The sequence below is a fragment of the Sebastes fasciatus genome, chromosome 20 (assembly GCF_043250625.1).
Source record: "Sebastes fasciatus isolate fSebFas1 chromosome 20, fSebFas1.pri, whole genome shotgun sequence".
NCBI classification, from domain to species: Eukaryota; Metazoa; Chordata; class Actinopteri; order Perciformes; family Sebastidae; genus Sebastes; species Sebastes fasciatus.
The window spans coordinates 23,325,205-23,345,532 of record NC_133814.1 but is presented as its reverse complement, the minus strand read 5'-3'; the positions used below and the strand labels follow the sequence as shown (position 1 = coordinate 23,345,532).

Sequence of the window (20,328 nt, the reverse complement as noted above, 5' to 3'; positions counted from 1 at the left end):
GAAGAAATGCAGGAACACTGGCAAAAAAGTCAATTCATTCCATATGTATTTGGAATATATTTACTGGTTTTGATCTTTGGCATTTGCTTCTATGACATGGGGTTTGTTGATCTCGATACTCCCTCTCTGCTGGAATCAAGAACGCCAACGCTTTCACAATCATTTATGTTAAAACGCTGCACTTGGGCGCCTGGGTTAGCGGTAGCGGGAGAGGGATAGAGTGGGTCTGCCGACGAATCAGCTTCCAGGATTTCCATTTTCTCCCGACAAATCATGTGGCGGCTTTCCATTTTCACTGCCGACGTCATCCATTTTCAATACCGACGTCATCCATTTTCACCGCGGATACAGCCAATCGGAGCTCTGGATTCCATTTTCAGGCAACGAATCGTGTGGCTGATCTCCGCCACGTCATCCATTTTTGAATAGCCAATCACAGCCGTCCCAGCGGACGCGATGCGGAGGAGGGACTTTTAAACTATTCACTGCCGTCGTCGCAGAAACGCCTATTCAGCTACAGACAGGTAAATGTCATTATTAACATTATATTCAGCTACAGACAGGTAAATGTCATTATTAACATTATATTCAGCTACAGACAGGTAAATGTCATTATTAACATTATATTCAGCTACAGACAGGTAAATGTCATTATTAACATTATATTCAGCTACAGACAGGTAAATGTCATTATTAACATTATATTCAGCTACAGACAGGTAAATGTCATTATTAACATTATATTCAGCTACAGACAGGTAAATGTCATTATTAACATTACGTAACAGTGATATTGGGTTCTCTTAGACAATACGGATTAAACGTGTTTTAGCTTTCTGGCGTTTTTTAATGTGGGCTGATTAAGAGTCGCTGTGAAATCAATGAATAGGTTTGTAATGTTACTCTGTCTAAGCTAACCTGGCTTTAATTATGTTAGCTAGACTTGGTGAATAAGTTACCAATCACTTTATCATCTGTTCAGAGCTCTGATCATTATGCTGAGGCTACGTTACAGTTACAGTTACATAGAGGTAACGTTACTCCTACTGTATGAGCTCCTCAGCGTTGTTAAACTACCACAGTCACTTCTTTTAGCTCAGACAGGTAAGATAACTGTGGTGTTATATTAATGATTATATGATCATAAACGTTATGTTAATACTAAAGCTATATATACATATACAGTATGACTGCTGCTGTATTAGCTTCTTAACGTTGTGAAACAAAGTTTACTATCACAATCACTGTTTTTAGCTCAGACAGGTAACTGTCAGATAACTGCTGTGTTATATTAATGTTCATGATTCATGATTATATGATCATAAACGTTATATTAAACGTTCATACTTAAGTTATATAAACATGACTGTAGTTTGCAAGGTTTTTCAAGGTAAAAGAAACATAATTATCATATGTGTGAAATTGTTTCTACATATAAGTTTTATTTCAATGTCTGTTTAGACTTCTCCAGGCTGTCAGTCATCCTGCATCCTCTGCCCCAGAAGCTCAGCCTGCAGTCCAGTCTGAATCCTCACCTGGTGTCTCAGGTGGCAGAAATACAGTTGGTAAGTAATGTTTACATAAACCTCACAACAAAGCAATAGTAACAGTTGGGTCGAATCTATTTAACATACAACAGACAGCATACGGACATTAAGACACTATATGTTACATGTAGTGTAATTTCACAGCAGTTTATCCTGTTTATTTGCTTACTGATGACAAATTGTATGTTTAGGGGACGGGCATGGTGTGCCAGGTATGGATCGGGTTGACAGCCTTGCAGAGCACCTGGTAGAACTGAGGACACAGACCTCCATGACTCTCAGCAACCAGCAGGTTAGTAATATCTGTAATTTGGAATACCATGCTTAGTCCAAAAAGAATAAGACAATGTTGTTGTTTTCATTTCATTAATTACTCACATAAGCCTGTTGTGTGAATAAATATTCAGTCTCTGTTGTTCTTTTCATGTTTCTTTATAAGGGAAGCACAATTGTGGCCCTGTAGCAAAACCTGCTGGACGTTGACAGAGGGCCCAGCAATCTACAGTGGGCTGGTCACTGCCGGAGGCCCCGCTGGAGTCTGAGCTGAAGGAGTTTCTGGTGAATCTGTGTGCTGTAAATCATTCTGTCTGATGTTGCAGGGAATCAGACCCAATGACAAACATTAAGAATAGTATTATCTTCTTCAAATTATTTGTTCTTGTTGTTTCACGTGTTCCAGGCCCAAAGACAATAAAGTTAAAGCTTTAATATCATTACTGTCTCAATTCATGTGTATTCCTATGGTTATTTTTTTAATTAATTACACACAGCAAGTCCATCCCAATATTGCTCAACTATTCTCCAGTACATTATGATTTATTCTACTAACATTTTGACCTATCTTGCCTAACAGTTCATTAATCAGTCATAAGGAGGATGTATGCAATAATATTAAGCGTCTTTGAGATTACTAAAAAGCGCTATATAAATCTAATATATTATTATTATTATTATTATTATAATAATGCAAAACATCATCATGGATGATAATGTTTTGTATATTTGTTATCTGTAGTAATCTACCAGTTATATGACTGTATAAGGAAACCTGAACGATTTTCAATATTAACGTATTAGTTGCAGTGCACAAGTCTTGCATTAAAATTATATCTTGAGTCAATTCAAGTTTACACGAGCAACACAAACTATTTTTTACTGCATATTATAAACTTCGACCCGGCCGGAGACGAGATTCGAACTGCCTCTCAAGTGGACATGTATTGTTCCCCCCGAAAAGCACAAAAAATAATGTTTTTATTCTTTAACAAAAATACTATGGTGTATAAAGACTTCAAAACACCATGTGGGTGAAAATAAGAGCTACAGAATTGTGTTTTCTTCTCTCTTTCTCTCTTTTTCTTTCTTTTCCTCTCTTTTCCTCCTCTTTTCCTCTCCCCCCTTTCTCCCCCTTTTTCCACCTTCTTCCCCCGCCCACCCACACTATTGTTCCCCAGCTTTTGCGGAGTTGGTAGAGCGGGCGTCCATGTATCAAGGCTTGGTCCTGACCGCGGCGGCCCGGGTTCGAATCCGGCCTGTGGCCCTTTCCGCATCCACTCTCTCTCTCCCCCCTTTCAAGACTCTATCCACTGTCCTCAATAAAAATGGAAAAATGCCCCCAAAAAAATAACTTTAAAAAAAAAAAAACGCTGCACTTTTATATTAGTAACATAACAATATGCTGTCAGCTTTTTTAGCTTAGAGGGCTGTTGTGACAACATGTTCTACTACAAATGGGTACCAATAATTATGCCTACTTCTTGACATAAGTGCAGACGTGCACTTACAAGCTTACAGCTATATATGAACGGAACAACTTGTAAAAAGCTGTTTCCAGACAGCGTGTAACCACAGAGTGAGAGAGAGAGAGAGGGAGAGAGAACATTGTGTAACTGTAACTCAGGCCAGTGTGTTCTCGCAGATCTGGAGGTTCAGCCAAATAATACAAAGGGCAAGACACATGAGAGAAGCAGGTGTCAATGATGTGTTGTTGCTTTTAGCAGCTGTGAAATAATCTAAACCTCTGACCTCTTTTGTATCAACAAAACATAATTTAAAGTGCCAATATGATGCGTACAATAGTTGCTGATTAGGTGCGTTCACTCATGGCTAGTTAGTAGTTTAAATGGGATGCTTCCAGAATCTGTGATAATAATAATCTAATCTACAGTATCAATCTAACTGTGATGTTTTACAGTTTTCATGGACAACAAATCTTTGTGCAGCGTCTTGTTGAATCCACGCCTAAAAAGAAGCATCTGGTACGTCTTATGAATTCAATAGATGATGTCAATGACCGCCTTTACACCTGGCATTAAAATGCGTTTCGTATCCAGATTGGATCTAGATATGATTTAACCTGATTACATTTACACCTGGTATTAATATGCGTCTCCGGTGTCCACATTGAGATCCAATTGAGATCAGATTAGTCTGTCTGAAAGGGCTGAGAAGAAGGCTGCATACGCACGGAGGGCCCGCGAACGTGACTTTGAAGTACGTCTATACACTCGCACACACAAAGCGTTGGCGGTGATCTCTCTGGTCACGGCGGTACAATGATCGGAGGAGCGCCGGGAGCACACACGCACCCAGCCGAAGCTTTGAATATTCGCTGTTGATTGCTACTGAAGCTCCGGAGCCCAAAAAATGGTACTCGGGACAGCCCTAGCATTACGTATTACCGCCAACGTAGATGCATTTAGATCAACGTGCAGGTGAGGATGTTTGTGTCATGTAAACTTTCCCATTCCAGATGTTTAACAAGGACTCTTTACATACCCTTGCACATCATCTGGGTACTCATGGAGTCCTAATCTTCTTTATTTTGATCACAAAGTCTACTGCCGGTATTTACTTTCAAGCCTGACACACATGCAGCAGCATACTGTTTGATCAACGTACTGAATTGAACAAATTTAGGGCGCTCTGTCCATCATTTTTAAGCCTCTTCCTCTTCTTTCTGCAGTCTTTTGCTAGACCCGATGCAGAGTTTACCGTAACGAGAGCATCGAGTCATTTGTGAGTTAAAGTACAGTATGTATGAGGAGCTGTGTCACTGCTGCCGTCCCCACAGGACTGACACGGCTCACCCTAGTTGGCTTAGCATGTCAATTTAGATATTCAGGGGTTCCGTAGCTTCACCCTCCAGAGCCCCGTTAGTGGGTGAAGCCTGTGTCAAATAGAACTGTTTATCCTTTTAGATGAGCCAAGCTCGGGGCTAACATATACAGTATGTTACAGTCGTTTAAATCCTGGGTTTTTGCAGGCCAATGCTCCAGAGACGGGCTTTCTACAACTTTGTAGGGTTAATAAAAATATGTTTCTTAATCTAAATTGTAATATTAACCTTAACGTCTTCCACTCCTTGCAGACTGTTCCCCCCTTAAAAAAGACAAAAACAGGTCTGTGAAGAAGAGGGACGGAGTGGAATTTGTTAACGTACTCCCTGTTAAACCTAAATGTATAAAAGTCTTGATTTATGAAGAAGTGAAGACCGGACAAAATGATCTCACTTCACACAAAAAACCCCCGAAACAAACTGGTTTCAAATTGATCTTTTCCCTTTAAGGAAATTCTTACACTTGTTCCTCTCTGCTCGAAGCTTCACACCTCCTCACCTACGTTATCCCCATCCTCCCAACACCCGGCCACGTCCTTCTTGTTGCCTAGCAACTCCCACCACAATACTTGCTATTACACAAAGTGCTACCAAGCCCTCTCCAGATGAACCCCCCTCATTCCTCCCATCTAACACCCACCTACACTGAACAAGTCCCTGGCGTAAGAATTTCTTTAAATCTTTTTCTTGATTTGTCCGTGAGCTCTGGTCCGATGCTGCTGTGAAATCGTTGACGAGAGCTTAAAAACTGGGTAAGCACCTCAGATAATCCAGGGCCAAAACATGAGGTCACTCAGTGTCTGTCTGTGTTTGTGTGTGACTGACACTGATACCAGACAGGGCTGTCCAGGATGAATGTGAGCGCTAGCGCAGCAGGAAGACAGTTTGAGAGGAGAGAGAAACTGCCAACGTCCCTGCCAGCTCGCTGATGAGCACTCATGACTGAGGATTTGCTTTGGCTGAGATAAGGAGGGGAGCTCACGGAAAACAGACGGGCAAAAATAGAGGGGAAAGTAAGGGTAGACACAGAGGGACGGCGAGAGAGGAAACAAAGAAATGAAGACGGGAAACAGATTAAAGCGAAAAAGAGAGACTGTGTGAGGTGTCTCGTGAGGTGTGAATGAGAACTATGAAGGGAATTAGGTCTGGTTAAGAGCCCAGAAGGATTACGATGAATAAAACCCCCCCGAATGCCGGAAAGAACTGAGGAATAAAGACACAGAGAGACAGAAACGCACAGCGGGGAATACGGAGTGATAAAGTCATAAAGAGCTACTCTGACAGTCAGTCATGTGAAAAACAGGAGCGCTCAGCTCGCCCAGATAAAATTAAACCTTTTTCATTTCCATGTTTGTGTGAGGATATAATCGTCCTGTTGATCTGATGGGGTTAAAAGCAGGTAAATTGAAGCATAAACACTAAAGCAGCACTACATAATTTAGTGTGAAATTACCCCTGGGGCAGCTGTTTTGTTGAGTGTTTTCACATTTAAAAAGGGTTAATGTTGCTGCAGAGTCAACCCACCCTGGGTGCTTGAACAAACTGTTACTGCCGTTTTATGAAGCACATATTTACTGTATTTAATACTCTAATCTGCCTTTTTTTTTGGTTTACTGCTTTTGCATAGTGTTGCATGTAAAGGATCTGCTCTCTTACTTTTTGCCAATGTTTTCTATCAGATATGATAACCAACCAAATTTATTTGGAAGAGAAAACGAAGGCAAACGGTGAAACTAAACACCCATACATTGGTTTCTGGTTTGAACCGGCCAGCTGGGAGCTTTCTGTGTGTTGTTTGCATGTTCTCACCGTGCCTGCGTGGGTTTACTCCACAGACAAGCTGGCCAGGTTAATTGGCAACTCTTAAATTGCCCGTAGGCGTGAATGTGAGCGTGAATGGTTGTTTGTCTCTATATCTCAGCCCTGTGATAGACAACACCTAACTCTCGCCCAATGTTAGCTGGGATCGGCTCCAGACCAAGTGGGTTTATTACACAACCTCTGATTGGTCAATCTCAGCGTTATATGGTCTGTTATTTCTTTATAGCAACCCGTTGCTATGTATAACAGACCGTTGCTATGGACGCAGTTCTGATCTCGGGAGACTGGAGGACCATTTTTGTGTCAAATGATTGATTTCTTAAGTAAGTAGTCTTGTAATAAGTGGCATAGAGTACAGCGAGCGGGTCATTGTTGTGAAATCAACCCCTTCAGGGTGATGCAAGATTATTTCACAACAATGCCTGGCTCGCTGTACATTGTCCCTTACATAGCTAATGCATGGATGGATCGTTGAAAGAATGTACAAATTGGGCAACTTTTGAGAAATCTGTTAAGGTTGGTTGGTTTCAGAAATGTGCAAAAGCAAGAAGTGAAACTAATTCAGGGGCGGATTTAGTCCAAAAACGCACATGTAGCAGTTCTGTTTAAGCTATGTTGGGTGTCTGTGTACATGGATGTGTTCATACATGGTTGTCACGCATACACTGCTCTGCAGAAATGGGTAGATAACGACATTATGGACACATAGATGCAGAAGTAGAACGTTGGCTTTAGAAATGATGCTGTTTTCTATGCAGGTGCTTTGAATAGCTCTATTGGTAATAACAATAATCATAATATATTTATAAAAATATATATAAAAAAGTGCATTCAATCATAATAATCAAATGTGTTGAATCTCTTTGCATACGTCTGTACATCACTTTGCTTATTTCTCCACGTCGTCCTCTTACCAGGAATTTGCGCTTCTGTTTCCACTGTGCGCCCTGAGCATTGGTGTGTCGGTGGGCCTCCGTCACCAGGTGGATCACCTCCCACTCGCTGTCGGTGGGCTCTGGACGGTTCTGGAGGGTTTTCACCATTTCCTCCTTCTTGCGTCGCTCCCTGTTCTCTTCGATCAGACGCCGTTTAGCCACCCGCTTTGAGTCATCCAGCACCACTGGGAGGTGGAGCAGGAGGAGGAGGTGGAGGACGAGGAGGAGGAGGGGGAAAACAGAATGTGCCATGGAAAAGAAAGAAAAAAAGAGGTATATAATTAGTTTGTGTGGTGCCTAAAGCATGCGTATAAACATCTAAAGTTGCAGCTTCTATATAAAGTTTCTATATACAACTATACTATATTCTACACACACACACACACAAAAGCACAACGGGTTCAAAGTACAATACGAAATGTGTAATTTTCAATTCATCAAACGGCACTCACAGTCCATGGCCATGCCCACTGCAATGCACTTCTTGAAGCGGCAGAGCTGGCACTGGTTGCGGGTAATCTTGTCGATGATGCAGCACCCATCGTACTTGCAGGAGTAGCTGGGGTGGAGGTTCTTTTGAATGGTCCGACGGAAGAAACCCTGGAGGCAGACGGCGAGGGAGAGACAGTCAGCGAGGAGAGGGATATATAGAGAGGAAGAGAGGCACATACGAAGACACTGACAATAAGGAATGGAAACGTTTTTGTGAATAACAAACTGGCAGGGAGACAGTTTTGAGTTTTTAATCACTGCTGCTTCTTCTGTGTGATAAAACTAATTCAGAATCAAAATCTTTAATCTAATTTGGTCTGTACCTGACTCGCAACCCAATCTGAGGCGATTTGTGTGAACGCGTAGGAGTTGAGCTGAACAAATCGTAGCTGGAGAAGAATTTATAGCCATGACATATTATTAGATTAAAAGTATTCTTTTCCAATCACACGTCAAGTACCATCGATGCCCACTAAGCTTAATCACAACCCTGTCAGCGGTGCGTTAGATATCGACATGCCATTGATGAATAAACAGGAACAGAAGGAACAGAAGCCGACTGACAGCGAGGAAGACAAATGACACAGCTGAGGGGTGACGTGACAGACTGACAGGTTTTTATATAAATATGTTGATATATCATCTTTCTGCGGCTGTAGACAGCGTGTCTGTGACCTTGGTGTGTGTTTACTTTGAAGTGACAGCTTCAGTGTGTGTGCGTGAGTGTGCATGGAAGCAGTTGACCTCAGCGGCCTCATATCAGGTTTTCTGGCAGATATTATGTGGGTTATGAACCTGCTGTTTCTGAAACTCTGCCGTTGTGTGTGTGTGTGTGTACCTTGCAGCCCTCGCAGGTAATGCAGCGGTAGTGGTAACCTGTGGCCTTGTCGCCACACACCACACATGGCTCATCCTTTTCGAGGTAGCTGGGGATGTACCCTGAGAGAGAGAAGCAAGGGCAAAGATAACGTTAGACAGAATATTATATTATGTATATTTCTTTTTATATCATTGAGGATGTTCTACACACCGATACACAACATTGGTATCCCATCACTCTCACGCTAAATCCACCTAACCTTCAAGTCACATTAGCTCCACTCTACCCAGCCAACGTACCCCACCCTATACACCCCTACACATTATTTCCACTCATCAGCACTGCAGCAGACGGTGGAGAAACGTAACACTGGCCATCCATCGTTCTTATACTGCACCATAAACACACTGTTAGAATCCAGAGCTTCACAACATGATGAATGATAACGCTCTCTAGTTGTTTTTAGATGTCCTATGTGATTGTGTTTATTTTCTAGACCAATGAGAAGATTCTACGGAAGCCCTGAGAGGAAGGTGAGAAAAAAAAAATCTGGTGATCCATTTTCTAAGTCTGATCTGAATAGTTTTCTCTCCTGTGTTTATGACGTAGGAACAGGTGAGAAAAAAGGTTTTGCCAGATAATCTTTTTTTAACCCTTTGAATTCTGCAATAGAAATGGTTCCGCCAGTGGCTACATTAGTATTTTTTGCTTATTGTGATGTAATTTCTTGGAGTATCTTCACATTCTTCACATCCTTAAAATCTCTACAACCCAAACTACAAAGTTATAGACGCCAATAGACTATAATAATAATTGACAAAATAATTGAAATTGTGTCATAAATTAAAAATATACAATAATTTCATAAAATGTTACTAAATGAAAACAAAAAGCATATTGATCCAAAATATTTCTAAATGTAGAAACATGAAAAAAACATTTCTTAACAGTCCGAAGTTATTTGAATGATGTACATTTTTTAGTTTTTGTGATATGCAAGTTTTAAAACACAGACGCCTTAGCTTTCTGCTGCAAAAAGACTGCTCTCGATATTATGTTTTTTATTTCATATAGATTTAAACAGCGATCTTCCACGGGGAAACCTGGTGCCACCGCGTGTTGTATCACATGTAACGTGACGTAATGACGTCATCGCGAACATACAACATGATGACGCGAAAGACGGAAGCCTTGGCTTTCAACTTCAAAAAGACCGAATGCTCTAGCTGTTATGTAAACCTTTTTTCCCACCTGTTTTGACAGATGAAACTTAGAACTTAGAAAAATTATCCTGGGAAATCTTTTTTTTTTTCACCAGTTCATAAGTCATAAACAAAGAAGAGAAAACAATTTAGATCCGACTTAGAAAATAGATCGTTTTTTCCTCTCTTGCCTCTTGGGACTTCCGTAGCTTCCAGCTAACCTGCAAGTAAGAAAGTATAAAGCATATATAGGGAGCTAGAAAGGAGCACATCGTTAGGGGCCGTGGTGACGCCTGAACTTATATCTCAACATTAACATTCAACATCTGGAGTTAGTTCTCTATCTGACTTGCAGGGCGACACAATCAGCTCTTTTTCTGACAAGGTTAAAATGATCCTGTTGAGTTTTTGACCTGTAGAAGCCCAATGTTTATACAAGTGGGTCCCCAGTTTGTTTGTATCCCTGCAGGTGCACGAGGATGTGGACAACGTGACGCACATTCTCGCCAATTGGTTTCACGCTATTCCACTGATTGACAGCAATGTACCAGCGAACGCAGTGAAGAAGAAAACTGCTAACACACCTGGATTTAAACAATGCATGATTTAAAATATATATATTTTTAAAAATGGTTTTGGAAATGTTTTATGCACGCCTCAAGGATACACACAATTCATTTTGGGGATAAACTCTGAACTTTTGTTTGTTTACAGGAAAAACTCTTTAAGGGAACCGTTTTAAAAGGTCCATCGCTTCTTCATCACATACAACAAGAGACCATTCACGACTACGCCAGACACATTTAGTAACACGCCCACACAATGGCTCTGGTCCCAGACAGGACTACTACAGCAGCTGCCTCACTCCCTTTTACTGTGCATTCTTTTAAAAGGCAGAATCTGTGATCCAAATGTAAACAAAGGACAATCAAAGAGGTGATAGAAATGTATCTTTGACTAGATAACAAGTATTAACACTGCATGTTGGGAGCTCTGACAAAGGAACATCCATCCTTTCTAACTACTCTTTCATTTTCTGGTTTCATAAAACATTTATAATAGAAGCAAAACATCTAGCTTAAAGGTCCAGTGTGTAGGATTTAGGGGGATCTATTAGCAGAATGAAATATAATATTAGTAATATTATACATAGGGAGCGGGTCGTCTTCACGGAGTCCGCCTGAAGGACTCCGTGAACACGCGTTCTCCAACAAGCTTGGCGCTTGGAAAGGGAGGGGTATTCAGTTGGTTGCAACCTCACCGCTACATGCCAGTAAATAATACACACTGCACCTTTAAGTCAGCTATTTATTTATACTTATTACACAGCTTTGTTGAATATTAAATTCTGAGTGGTCAATCATGTCGTTTTACGGTCTTTTATTTCTTTACAACAGACCGTTGCTATGGACGTCGGACTCTGGCGGACCATTTTTGGAGTCAAATTATTGATTTCTTAAGTACGTAGCCGTGTAATAAGCGGGATAATGTACAGCCAGCGTGTCATTGTTGTGAAATAAACCCCTCAAGGTCACAACAATGACCGGCTCGCTGTACATTATCCCTTACTTATGACTTTATGAAATTTGTAATCATGAACTCATCCTCTTCAATTACATATATAAACAAACCTCAAATCAACGTGGTCACATTGGTTAGTATGGTTATTATAACTGGGTTTTAACCAAACAGAATTTGTTATAATTTGCTGTGGCAACTTTTGCAAAATGACAGGGATCAGTTAATAAACACACATTAATAATATTTATCAGATAAAACGAATAAGGCCCGTCTTTCTTTGAAATTTTCAAATGAACTTAAATGCTGTTTTAATGCACTCTGGCTGATGTAAATTGACAGTATTGAGGTTGTTCTCTCTCTCTCTCTCTGTGTGTACTCTCCGTCCTCCCTCTGCAGCCTTCCCTCTGCTCTAAACTCGGGAATAGGACAGTTTGTTCTTTTTCCATTTGCTGCCTACAAGACCACTGAGACTGAGGGGAGTGAGCGCAGAGACACAGGAAATAGCAGATTTCCAGTCATTTCAAATGATATATAGCACAGAAACAGGGGAGGGGGGGGAGGGAGATGGTACACTGAGAGTCACAACTTCATACAGAAACACACACATACTAACACACACACTAACACACATACAGAGAGCCACTGGCAGAGCTTTGTACATGTGTGTGTGTGTGATGTTCTCATGACATATATGCTAATGTGTGTGTGTGTATACCGAGACGTGGTGAGAGCTGTGACTGGCAGTGTCAGTTGGGCTATGCCTTTTGGCTTTGTTACAGATTTTAGAGGACGAGTGGGGGGGAAGGGGGCAAGAAGAGGATGGTGGGAAAGAGAGAAAAAAAAGAGGAGGAGGAGGAGAGATGAGTGCCAAACGGGCACATGTGACATTTAGGCCAAATTGATTTATATATATGTATATGGTTGAAAAGCTCTTGAGCTCTTTCTGTTGATGAAAAAAACAAAACAGTAGGAATCAAATTTACACAGAGAGAAAAAACAAAATGAAAAGTGCATTTGTTAATAAAAGGAAAAGGAAAACACTGACAACAAGAAAATAATACAAAACTACACGGGGGAGGACGCAGCAGGAGAAGTGGTGGAAAAGAGGAAGGAGAAGAGAAGCAGGCCAAAGGAAAGATAATGAGGACATCAGAGGACGATCATATAGGAAAGAAATGCTCCAGACTGTGTTGGCAGCAGCCGGATCTCCGAGCCAGCCTGCTGAGGGACTGTGTTTGGAAGCCAAGCCCAAAATCAATACCGCTGCGGCTCTGTGGCTCTCGCTACCCGCCCCTCGCATGACACCCGCTGCAATATCACCACCAACAAAACCCAGAGAAAGGGAAGTGGCTGGATCAAGATATATATTTTTTGTCCTCACAGGTTTCTCATCACGACACACACATCTGCCGTTTCGTTTCATCTGAGTGTGTAAATCAGGGCGGTATAGAAGATCATGTCCCTGAAGGAGTCTCGGGACGGTATCTCCGAGCTTCTTACATGACAACAGCACAGTGAGGTGACATTTGAGACTGTAAACACTGACGACATCGGGGCGCAGGAAACTATACACAGAAGCTGGATTTGAAACAACAGCTGGTGTACAGAATCTAGCACCGCCGCCGCCGCCCACTACTGCTATTTATTGTAACCTATTTTTTACCAAATACTTTGTTATTAATATTGCGACGATATTGACCATTGATGCTTTTACAAAATATTTACACAATGAGATTTTTTCTGAATAATCATCAAAGGTAAATAATAGAACAGCTAGAACAGTTTGGTAAGTTTAAAAAATAAAATTACATCACTTTACTATAATGCAGCCTTTAAAATCAGGAAAAGAAAACAATTATACCATATTACAATATCCAAAATCTAAGACGATATCTAGTCTCATATCACAATATTGAGATGATATCAATTTATTGCCCAGTCCTACCATCTATTACTATTAAAATATTTAAATTACAGTCTTAACATAAGGATGAAAATGGACTAGGGCTGCAACATTTCTGTTCGCAATTAATCTATAGATTTATTTTGATTAATCAATTAATTATTTAGTCTATAAACCGTCATATTCAAATTACACTTGCTCTGGTAGTCGGTGGTAGTCGGTGTTACGCGGTGTTATATAGTGTTTGGGCATACGCTGATTACATTACTTGCCCACCGCTCCTACCTTCGTTTTGCTTTTTTAAAAAACAGAAAAAAAATCCATTTAGTTCATTTTCGTGTATCAGTGCCCATGTTCATCAAATGAAAGAACTCTAATTTGTAAAATAATAAGTGTGTTATCAATATTTAGTTGGATGACAGATGCTACAATTATAAACTGAAAGTGTGTGCTCCGTACAGCAGCAACAGTCCCAGTGGGGAACTTTCCTCATCGTATTATCTCTAGTTCAGATTGCTCATTTTGTCTGAACAACAGACCCAAAGTGATTCAATCAAGTGAGACAATCATCTTAGCCAGTATAAATTTGCAAAAAAAAAGCATGCTTATTTCATACATCAACAAATTAACTAACTGATTAATTGATTGTTAAAGCTCCATTCACTTTACACACATTTACTGAGGTAATAAATCAAGTGAGAAGTAGGCTCATTTTCTCATAGACTTCTATACAATCAGACTTCTTTTTGCAACCAGAGGAGTCGCCCCCTGCTGGCTGTTAGAGAGAATGCAAGTTTAAGGCATTTCAGCATTGGCTTCACTTCTCAGACCCGGAGGTTGCCCACTGATTTCAACACTAGAATTGATTAAGTCATCTCAGAGTAAACTGGATTTTGAATTCACATTAATCTCTGTAGTGATTTGACCTCGGTCGAATCACTGACCAATACCGATGCACATGTTAGTATTCTTTAGTATCCTGTTGAAGCATCTAAAGTCTGGTTGAGGATCCACTCTCCCTCAGGAAAACGCTGACATCATTACAGTGGATGTAATTTGATCTCATACAACCAGGCAGAGTTATTGTCATAGTTTCCCAGTAGCAATGGACCATGTCAGGTAGAATATGGTACCAGATTCCAGCAGTGATGCAGGGAGGCAAACAACAGGGCTGGGAGGGGAAACATGTGGAGAGGACTGGCTTTGGGAGGTATATACTGTATATTATAAATGCCAAATCAACCATTCTTTAGATTTTTATGTTGGTGTTCCTCCGTCACTATCTCTCTCTTACCTTCTTTACTCGCTTCTTTCAGCTCGGGGGATTTGGAGCTGTCACTCAGACAACGTGCTGCGTCCAACAAGAAAGCAGACAGAGCACAAGGCTTTCGTTTATTGATGACAGATGCCAAGATGTTTTACTTTTTCTCTTTGGAGGTGACAAATCGAAAGCGTAATGTGCACGAGGCAGCAATGAATCATGTACCACTAGCTTCTGAGCAGTCACTCAACTGCATGCATTCACTTTGGGGAGATTGACAGCTACAATATTCCTTTTTCTAAAAAAGATGCCTAAAGTGAATCAAATATAGCTGAAGAAAAAGAAAAAAACTGGGAGAGTGATTTTCAAAATGAATGGTTCTCTGCATCTGGAGAGCTTTTATTCTCTAAAGTAGAGGTGTGCTTCTAAAGAGACTTAAAATTCAGACTTCATTCACACTTCAGGTACGAAAGTGGAGGTTTGTTTCCTAGCTGCCACTTCAGAGCTGCTTTAAAATGTCTCTCTCCCTCTCTATCAAAACACCACCCAGCAGTTACTCACCAGTCATACTCTTCAACGAACATTGGCTGTTCTTCCTCTTCCTTTTCGGGCCATTGAGCCACCTGAGAGATTACAAAAGGGACAAAGAGAGAGGAGAGGAAAAAGAACGAGAATTAAGTAAATGTGCATGTAAATATACTAAACCTTCATGTAAACACATAATCCACAACCCGCCGGCGGGTATGAAAGGCATGTTTTCTTTTAATAAAGCCACCAAAATTACACCGTTTATCATAGCCAGAAACTGTGAAAACAGAAATTATCGTCGGAATATCACATTTCCGACAGTCCTTGAATGAATCATGTGTCACGAACGCTTCCGTCAGGAAATGAATCCAAACCTAAGCTTAAAATAGTGGCATTTCATCAAATGTTTCATTTAACATTTTTGCCCCAAATAAACCGTTTGCAGAAACCAAATCCTGTAAAAAACATTAAATTCTGCGTTCCTCAGCGCCGCCTGGGAGGACATGATTGACTTGGCTGAGACCGACAGTTGCGTGACAAAAAATTCAGTGAAACTTTGACTGAACTGCAGGCTGTTTACGAGAAGACAAGAGAGGCTGTAAAAATGTAAATAGTTCAATATGTATAGCATGTGGAGCCCTCTTTTTTTCCAATATTAGAAACACTTGTGTGCGTTTGGAAAAAGGTTATATATATATATAGATTCAATGTTTTAAATTGTTTTGTAAAATAAATGATCAAAGAAATTCAACCTGCCTTTATTCTCTTTTATGGCATGATAACTGTGTTCTACTGCACAAAATACATGTTTGATTTCTACCTACTTCTAGCCATAATTATGCCGTTTCCAAAATGTGTATATGTTCATACTTTATACTTAAATATATATTGCTGTGACAAATGAGGCCACTGTGAGAAAAATGTGATAGAAGGAAAAAAACCATCCTGAAACAGCTTGGTGTTCAGAGGGTTAATTGTACACAAAACACTGCAATCTGAACTGAATTGGCCAGAAAAGCTGTCTGTATCGGCCGGATAGAAGAAAATTGTTCAACAATATGAAAGGTCACCTAATTCCACCTCTTCCTGCTATCTCAAACTGCCCAGGAAAAGGCTCCAGACAAATGCACTGATTCCCTGGATGTTTGTTGACGAGTCCATCGACTCCACAATCGAGCTGACGCGAATGCTCATCAACACCAGGGTGTAAATACAAAAGGCCCGTGATTAGATGCTATTTTTGTGGGTAACGCAACCAGGTAAATGTTAATACCACATGTAAATGAGGTCTTTGACAGAGTTGGAAGATACAACAATAAACCAAATAGTGAGGAGAAAAATGTCATGAAATAGGATACCTGACAGACTTCTAGAAACGTTTCTGTATTTGTCTCTTCTGGCGTTATATCATCCTGCATCTCTGCTCCAGCAAACCATCTGGTACTCAAATTTAATTAAAAAAAAAAAACAAGAGCGTGGTTTGCCGCCACTTAAGTTTCCAACAGAGGAGTAATAGAGCTCTCTAAGACCAACAAGTAAAGCTTTACTCTTCTGTATGTCAAATTTGGCAGGAAAGATTCTTGCTCAAAAACTGAATCCGAGCAGCAGGAAAACGACAATTTAAACCCCCCGGAAAAGCAACTTGAATTATTAAGGTACACATGGAAAAGCCTCACAATAACAAAGACAGCAACTCTATTAGACGTCAGGCATAGACGAAGCAACATGCTCAACAAGCATGTGCACTCAGAAACACACCTCCGACCGCTGTGACACATGTGAAAGGCATGTACAGCACAGATGGGAACTGGCTGCTCTGAAGGGAATTATGAAAGCGCAGAGATGAAGGAGGGAGAGCGTTAAGTAGAGGGAGAGAGAGAAAAAAAGCATTTCTGAAAAGAGAGTACGGGAGAGCGAGAGAGAGAGAGAGAGAGTGCTTGATCCCAAGAGTCCAGCTCTCTGCTCTCAGACACTCTGCTAGCCTCCAGCTCTCCTCCCACACCGCGGCCCTTTAATTCCAGCTCCAGGAGAGGGAGCAGGACTCCATTAGCAACAGAAATGAAATGAAGTTCTACTCTGTTAAGATGCAATACACAGGCCTGGAGGTCACATCTGCTCTGTGAAGTTGTAGTACAGTATGCTATTTATTATCTGGAGGAACAATCGTGCTCTTTCTGATGTTAAACCTTTAGAGTTTTTACTTATCTGAATCAAAGTCTGCAGATACAGAGAGTTATATGTTGTACAGATAATAAAGCGCTGTGATTTGTGATGTATATATTAGTAATGTACTTGACTTGACTGCAAAAACTGTGTCCCAACTGCACAATATATAAAAATGCCATTAGGTACTGAAGGGATTTAGTATACATGAAATTGAAGTTCTAGCAGTATTGTGACAGGAATAATTCAGCAAATTATATCCATTATTTACCTTTCCTCTCTCAAAGGATCCCGTCTCCACACAATTAACAAATAAAAATGTTAATTTGCATACAAAGTGTAGAAATTAGGGCTGTCAAAGTTAAGTCGATAATTAATGCCACTCATTTCTTTAACGCATTAAACACAATTTGCATCATATTAAAATAGAAAACCTAATGAATCCTTTGGTACCAACCATGTCATAGTGGCTTGTCGTGAAGGAGGTTAAATAACACTCCAAACTTACGCTAATTTTTGGTGAGGAAAAACTGTCTTGGCCATTTTTCAAAGGGTTCCCTTGACCTCTGACCTCCAGATATGTGAATGTAAATGGGTTCTATGGGTACCCACGAGTCTCCCCTTTACAGACATGCCCACTTTATGATAATCACATGCAGTTTGGGGCAAGTCATAGTCAAGTCAGCACACTGACACACTGACAGCTGTTGTTGCCTGTTGGGCTGCAGTTTGCCATGTTATGATTTGAGCTTATTGTTTTATGCTAAAATGCAGTACCTGTGAGGGTTTCTGGACAATATCTGTCATTGTTTTGTGTTGTTAATTGATTTCCAATAATAAATATATACATACATTTGCATAAAACAAGCATATTTGCCCACTCCCATGTTGATAAGTGTTAAATACTTGACAAATCTCCCTTTAAGGTACATTTTGAACAGATAAAAAATGTGTGAGTAATTTTCGATTAATCGTGATTAAATATTTTAATTGATTGACAGCCCTAATAAAAATGTTAATTTGCATACAAAGTGTAGAGATATATACAGAATGCAATGAAACACATGTAAGGGATAATGTACAGCGAGCCGGTCATTGTTGTGAAATAAACCCCGACAGGCTTCACAACAATGACCCGCTAGGTGTACATTATCACGCTTATTACACGGCTACTTACTTAAGAAATAAATTATTTGACACAAAAACGGTCCACCAGAGTCCTACATCAGAACTGCGCCCATAGCAACGGTCTGTTATACATAGCAACGGTCTGTTATACATAGCAACGGTCTGTTATACATAGCAACGGTCTGCTATAAAGAACTAAAAGCCCGTAGAACGCTGTGATTGACCAATCAGAATCGAGTATTCAACAAAGCTGTGTAATAAGTTAATATAAAAACCATGTTTAAAACCTCTTTGCCGATGTCTGCTGTCACACCGCTCCTTGCCAGTTTGTACCACGAGGTAATTACACATCATGTGTGTGGCTGGAGGTCAATCTATCAGTCGCAGCTCTGGAAAGCTAAATTTAAATTAAAAAATGAGAGAAAGTAAAAAAGGTTTCAGTACGTGTTCTAACATTCCTGTTGCTGTCTGATTACACTGCTCCCGAGTCTGAGTAGCTGTTTCATTTCCGGTGCACTTTGCATGATGGGATAACTCCCTTTCTGTGAACTTAGCATGCACACTGACATCTCTGATTATATTCTAATTGGTCACTAAAGGATATGTACGATGGAACTTGGATGCCGTGAGGGAAAGAACATGGGCTGAAGTCACTCAGGGCAGGAAAACATATTTCACAACATGTTTCCATGCTTTATGATAAACAGATTTTATGCAAAGTGACTTTCCCAGAGTGATCAAAAGATCTTATAGAGCCTGTTTACATAAATGCATCTCCGAGAGCTCTACATTCAAGTGTAAACAACCACCAAGACACACATCGTGATCCGATCACTCAAACCACTTGCCGAGTCGGTCTGGGGCACATTTGACCACATATCTTTTGTAGTGTAAAGGCTAATTCATCCTGATGCGTGACAGTAAAGGACGTAACGGGAAAATACGTCACCAAAACCGCGGCTGTCCTTTTTCTCAGTTCCAGTTGGTTCTCAAATCGCCGGCTTTGTCCACACAAAATGAAAATTTAGAAAAGCCCGTAGAGATAATTTACGAGTGCGTCACACATCTTGGGTGATCTGGTTTGCCTGGAACACGGCAAGGAATCGTTTTGATTTCTTCTTTTAATTTCCGGCAGACTGCTTCCCACCGATTTGCAAACTGAAATGATGTAGGTGTTTATTTGCATATAGAGCGGGGAAGTGAGACAAGTGGTCTCTCGAGACGCATGTGGAGACGCATGTGGAGACGCATGCTAATGCAGGCGTGAACTGACGTATTTAGAGCTGTCCACTTGTGACTAGATCACCCAACATGCATGTTAATGCCAGGTGTAAACAGGGCCTATAGTGGACACGGCACTGCTTCTAAATGACCGAGACGTTTCTCACTTCTCTTATAAGCCAGCGTGTTTTTTATATTTCACACCTGCAAACAATGTTTCCTCCTCAGAAATATAACTGTATAATTGCCTGTTAGGTTCAGGAGTTGCTGTAATTGAGCTTAAATGCCAACTCAAACTGACCTTCACATTTTACCCCAGCTTATAGCACCGTCTGGTTCTCACTTATGGTTCCCTTTGCTCTTTTCAGAACACATCAGATAGCTTAACAGGGCACTAAACTGAGCTCTTAAAGAAAGCCTGCTGAGTTAAAGCGTGATTGATCGTGGTTGTTGTGCCTGTAGCATCTTATTAGACATCCGTCTAAACTAAGGCTGCACCCACACTAATACGTTTTTAAAACACATGTCTTTTGCTACGTTTACGCCTAGCGTCCACACTACTCCGGCGTTTTCAAGCCACTAACATGGAGACCTTTAAAAACGATGACGCAGACATCCACGTTCGCTGACGGGTCTGATCAGTCATGACGTGTCCTTCCCTGATTCGT

General features: G+C 40.6%; 1 protein-coding gene and 2 long non-coding RNA genes across 16 annotated transcripts in view; 2 read left to right on the top strand and 1 right to left on the bottom strand.

The window, feature by feature from the left end:
- The window catches only part of thrab (thyroid hormone receptor alpha b), a 300,247-nt gene that overhangs the window by 16,616 nt on the left and 263,303 nt on the right, over positions 1-20,328 (bottom strand). For 10 of the 13 annotated variants that reach the window (XM_074619271.1, XM_074619269.1, XM_074619272.1 and 7 more), the window contains 5 exons: positions 15,182-15,243; positions 14,654-14,710; positions 8,752-8,852; positions 7,874-8,021; positions 7,401-7,606 (listed from right to left, as the gene is read on the bottom strand). In XM_074619271.1, the coding sequence (XP_074475372.1) occupies positions 7,401-7,606; positions 7,874-8,021; positions 8,752-8,852; positions 14,654-14,710; positions 15,182-15,243 (574 nt within the window). The remainder of the gene's footprint in view (positions 1-7,400; positions 7,607-7,873; positions 8,022-8,751; positions 8,853-14,653; positions 14,711-15,181; positions 15,244-20,328) is intronic. The other 3 variants (XM_074619277.1, XM_074619279.1, XM_074619280.1) reach the window with 1 other exon arrangement.
- Positions 510-2,125, top strand: LOC141758148 (uncharacterized). Of its 2 annotated transcripts, XR_012591825.1 has the most exons (4): positions 510-524; positions 1,462-1,565; positions 1,739-1,839; positions 1,987-2,125. It is a non-coding gene; the product is annotated as an uncharacterized LOC141758148 (long non-coding RNA). The 2 variants fall into 2 exon arrangements; XR_012591824.1 differs by lacking the exon at positions 510-524 and having other exon boundaries at positions 1,387-1,565.
- LOC141758149 (uncharacterized) lies at positions 5,281-11,042 on the top strand. Its single transcript, XR_012591826.1, has 3 exons — positions 5,281-5,417; positions 7,404-7,694; positions 10,405-11,042. It is a non-coding gene; the product is annotated as an uncharacterized LOC141758149 (long non-coding RNA).